Source organism: Mizuhopecten yessoensis, unplaced genomic scaffold, assembly GCF_002113885.1.
Source record: "Mizuhopecten yessoensis strain PY_sf001 unplaced genomic scaffold, ASM211388v2 scaffold4615, whole genome shotgun sequence".
NCBI lineage: Eukaryota > Metazoa > Mollusca > Bivalvia > Pectinida > Pectinidae > Mizuhopecten > Mizuhopecten yessoensis.
The window spans coordinates 126,100-130,695 of record NW_018405635.1 but is presented as its reverse complement, the minus strand read 5'-3'; the positions used below and the strand labels follow the sequence as shown (position 1 = coordinate 130,695).

General features: G+C 34.5%; 1 protein-coding gene across 1 annotated transcript in view; it reads left to right on the top strand.

Annotated features, from left to right (window-relative positions):
• The window catches only part of LOC110449456 (piezo-type mechanosensitive ion channel component 1-like), a 122,477-nt gene extending 118,329 nt beyond the window's left edge, over positions 1-4,148 (top strand). The window contains 1 exon segment of the mRNA XM_021496332.1: positions 3,411-4,148. Coding sequence (XP_021352007.1) covers positions 3,411-3,663 — 253 coding nt within the window. The 3' untranslated portion in view covers positions 3,664-4,148.
• Positions 4,149-4,596: the final 448 nt, after the last annotated feature.

Below are 4,596 nucleotides of genomic sequence, written 5' to 3'. Positions count from 1 at the left end.
ACATTATGTTATCTCAGTACACAATACATTATGTTATCTCAGTACACAATACATTATGTTTTCTCAGTACACAATACATTATGTTACTCAGTACACAATGCATTATGTTACTCAGTACACAATACATTATGTTATCTCAGTACACAATACATTATGTTATCTCAGTACACAATACATTATGTAATCTCATTACACAATACATTATGTTATCTCAGTACACAATACATTATGTTAATGAGCTTCAGAAGCAAAGCTTTATGAGCTTGGTATAAGCTTTACCTCTGGGTTAACTTTGTCTACCATTTCTTAATCATTTGGTTACCATGGCAACATTTTGTTTGATATAACAGTTGTCATAGTAACAGACTACACAGAGAAGATCATCACAGTGCTTCATACCTGCCAACATTTCAATCGTAAGGAACAAACCATGTGGCATGATTTTAAATGTATAAAATTTCTTACCATGCCACATATTTGATTAAACTTAAGTGTAAATGTAATAGTTTAAACTGTTTCATGAAATGATTTTTTGAATTTGAGCAATTAATTCAAAAAGTCAGAAATTCAGATTATAGTGTCAGAAGTAAGGTTATAAAACAGGGAAGTATCTCTCCAGAATGGACACTTACATGGCAAGCATTGCTGGTATACTGATGTTGGCATGACACTGATTCTGTTGCAGCTTATATAAAAATTGCTTTTGAATATGATTTAAAATTCATTTGCAATAAAATAATATTTGTATTCATATTTGTAAAGACACAGTGTACTAAACACATATCAATAGAAACAACAGTGTATTTCTCCCTTCTGACCAAACTATCAAATTCTAAATTCTAAACATTACAAATGATAATATACAACATTTGATATAGCGCCCTATCTAGCTAACATAAGCCACTCTAAAACACTTTACAGTACATAGACAACAATTAATACAATTAGGATATACAATTTTTGAGGAATTCGCAGGAGCTGCCTTATCACGCGCTAACTACTAGTCCTATGCCACCTAGCTAATCTCTCCCTATGTGTGTATGCATGCGTGTGTGCTGGAGATGCTCAAGGATGAAATATCTGAGTCTCACTTTTAACAATAAAGGAAACAGAGTAATAGTAAAGATCTTTAGTTCTCATCTCCTGGGTGGGTTGTCAATTTTATACCATTACAGCTAATTTAGAGAAAATTTTAAAGAGTATAGTTATCTGAATCACCTACAGAATGTGTGCGGTGCACTAAAAACAGGCCACTGGGACCGTCATGCCTAAGTTAAATGTCAAAGAAGTATGAATCCTTCAGTCAGAACTTTAGAAGTGTGTAATTTTCAATTTACAATCTTGTATTTAAAAAAAAATCAAAAAATCACAGCATTACTGATAACCGTTCCAAATCTTCAAACTCCCTAAAAAGGCCCTCAATCAATACATATCTTAGTATAAATATAAAAAAAATAATAAAAACTGCAGAAAAATATGTATTTAATCCCTGTATAAAGTGGGAAATGTGATGGGACTCTCTACCATAACCATGTAACATGAATACATCCTTTGTTTGGAAGTGATGGTGTAGGAGTACACATACACACATACATACACAGTACTTACATATTTGCTATTGTGTGTTTGAACTTTGACCTTTCAGCATTATCGGCCTGTACCTCACATTCATCCTTTTGATTGGTCGGATCCTGAGGTTGAGTACGACCGGATTGGTTGAGCTGATTATGTACAGAGAGCTTCCCTACGTGGACAATGTCATACAGCTGTGTCTGGACCTCTACCTAGTGCGAGAGATGAGGGAATACCGCCTTGAGGAAGATCTTTATGCCAAACTTCTCTTCGTGTTCCGGTCATCAGAAACACGCATTACTTGGACTCAGTTACCACGGCGACTAATAGTCACCCATGACAAGAAAAATGATTAATATGATTAATTATTTAGTATAGAACTGTTTTTATGCATTTAAAGATGTTTTTTGTAACCATGCTTATCTGTGTTTTATTGTAAAAATGCATTGTGAAATGTGACCAGTTGTATTGGTAACACATTCAAGCTTTAGATGTTTTTGTCCTCGATCACCTAAATCTAGTTATCTAAATCTATGGTAAGTTATTTTCTATGGAAAAGTGTTCAAAAACTGTCAGGGTACCATTAATTTTGTTGTATAATTATTCCAGCAAATATCAACTCCATTGATGTTGTTGATATGTCACATACATCAATTTCTTTTGGCTTTTATTAAGTTATTGTAAAAAAATAAAAATGTAGATGTAACGAAAAACATCTGACCATGTGTTGATGGTAGTTAATTTAATGTGTAGGTTGTTGACCTTCTGTAATGTAATCTCCTGCTGTAGAACAAGGACAGTAACAAGAAACAATGTTACGAGGAATAGATTCGGAGAGTTGTCTCCCCTGAATAGATTCGGAGAGTTGTCTCCCCTGAATAGATTCGGAGAGTTGTCTCCCCTGAATAGATTCGGAGAGTGGTCTCCCCTGAATAGATTCGGAGAGTGGTCTCCCCTGATTAGATTCGGAGAGTTGTCTCCCCTGAATAGATTCGGAGAGTTGTCTCCCCTGAATAGATTCGGAGAGTTGTCTCCCCTATATTGTTGAAATCATAGGTCTGTGATTAGAATGTTTTTCTCTGTAGATCTGTAGCTTGTTCATCATCAACTTTTATCAAGTTCAGTCTATAAGTGACCTGGATGGTTTGTAAAATTCCAAATTTTTCCACAATTCTCAGAACTTACCATATAAATAGGCTCTTTTTCCAAGTAAATCTGTACATTATGAAGAAGAAATGGGATGCTAGGTCAGAAAAAGGGTCGAGGGACTTTATTAGGTAAGAGGCGTTATAAGGTCAATTATGACATTTTGTAGTCATATATTTAATACTGTAGGGTACATTTTTTTTATACCTGTAACCTTTTGTGAAAAGAGAAAAAAGTACTCAATTTGAAAAAAAAAAAGACTCATAAAATTGGTACGTGTACTGAACCTTCACAGGAAAAGAGATAAAATTGTGTAAAGTGTGCTCTGTAGCTACATCGCTGCCAAGTGTATGCTAGCCTGGATCCCTGTGTGCTGAAATGAAATGGACTGATATTTTGTTAGAATATTATGTTATTTTCTGATCATCTGTGTATAATTCAGCAATCTTTAAAGGCTATGGACATTTTATTTTTTTGTGAGAAAGAAAATCATTTATGTGTCAATTGTTATCTAAATAATGAATGTTTTATCTTCTTAATGTTTTGATTGAAAAAGAAATAATTTATGACATCTGTTTTTATCTCATATTGATGTACGTATATGCCGAATTCCTGTTGATAATCTTCCTGTTGATAATCTCGTGTGCTGACTTCCTGTTGATAATCTCGTGTTTGCTGACTTCCTGTTACAGTATCATTGGACTATATGTTTCCTTGGTGATGCTGATTGGTCGCTTTGTTAGGACGTTGTTCAGTGGTCAGTCTGAGCGAATTATGTTCGAGGAACAGCCGAATGTGGACAATATTTTAAACCTGTGTCTTGACATCTACATGGTGAGGGAAAGTCTCAACTTTAGGATGGAAGAAGACCTGTTCGCCAAGCTTCTCTTCCTATACCGCTCACCCAAAACTATGATCATGTGGACAAAGCACAAGGTCGACTGAAGGTCAATCACAAGGTTAAAGGTTGAGCAGTGTAAGGTCAAATAGAGGTCACAATGGTCAGAGGTTGTGTAGAATAATTTTCAGCATGTATTATAAGGAGAGCAACTAAAGGTCTAACATTAATACCACACATAGTTTTTAGTGTGTTTTAAACTGGCATCATGTTTTAAAGTCCCCAACACTGATATACAGTGTTATCTGTATCACAAGAATAACCAGAAGAAGGCTGACTATCACCAGAGTTGGTCTCAGTATATTTTTAAATCTTTTTGAGAGAATTATTTGATAGGGGTGATCTCTCTAGCAGATTTGATAATATAAATAGGATGTAAAAAAGTGTCTATATACATGCAGAGGTTCCTCAATGCGAGGAGTGGTTGATAATCATGTTTATCTGCCTCAAGTTCGTGAATTTTAAAATTTGATCTTCTTTAGTTATCCAATCCTCCTTCAATCATTTGAAGATTATAAAGACACAGAGTTTATTGAGCATCTTTTCCCAATTTGAAAATTAAGTAATAAGAGTTGGGTGAAAACAGTAACCAACACTAACGGGTGAGGGAGTCTCCTTTTACCCTACCCACCATGCTTGATTTTAAGTATGATTTGTGACATCATTCATCACCTGATGAAAACCGGAAAGAAATATCACTTGTTTAAGCCTACTTTGTCCTGGACACTTGTCTGGTTTTATAACCCTATGTTAACCTCCCCATACTGTTTAACTGTTACACAGTATTGTAGAAAAGTAGGGGTAATTATTTTTGATTTTAGGTTATTTTATGCTCTTGACAATGTATCAGAGCATTTCTTTTATAAAAAATAAGATAAAACTGAGCATTACTTCATAAGGCACAAGTTTGATGAAGAAGAAGTTAGATTTTGGAGAATTAAATGTGAGTTTGTACAACTTACTTCACTTTTTGGTATGAG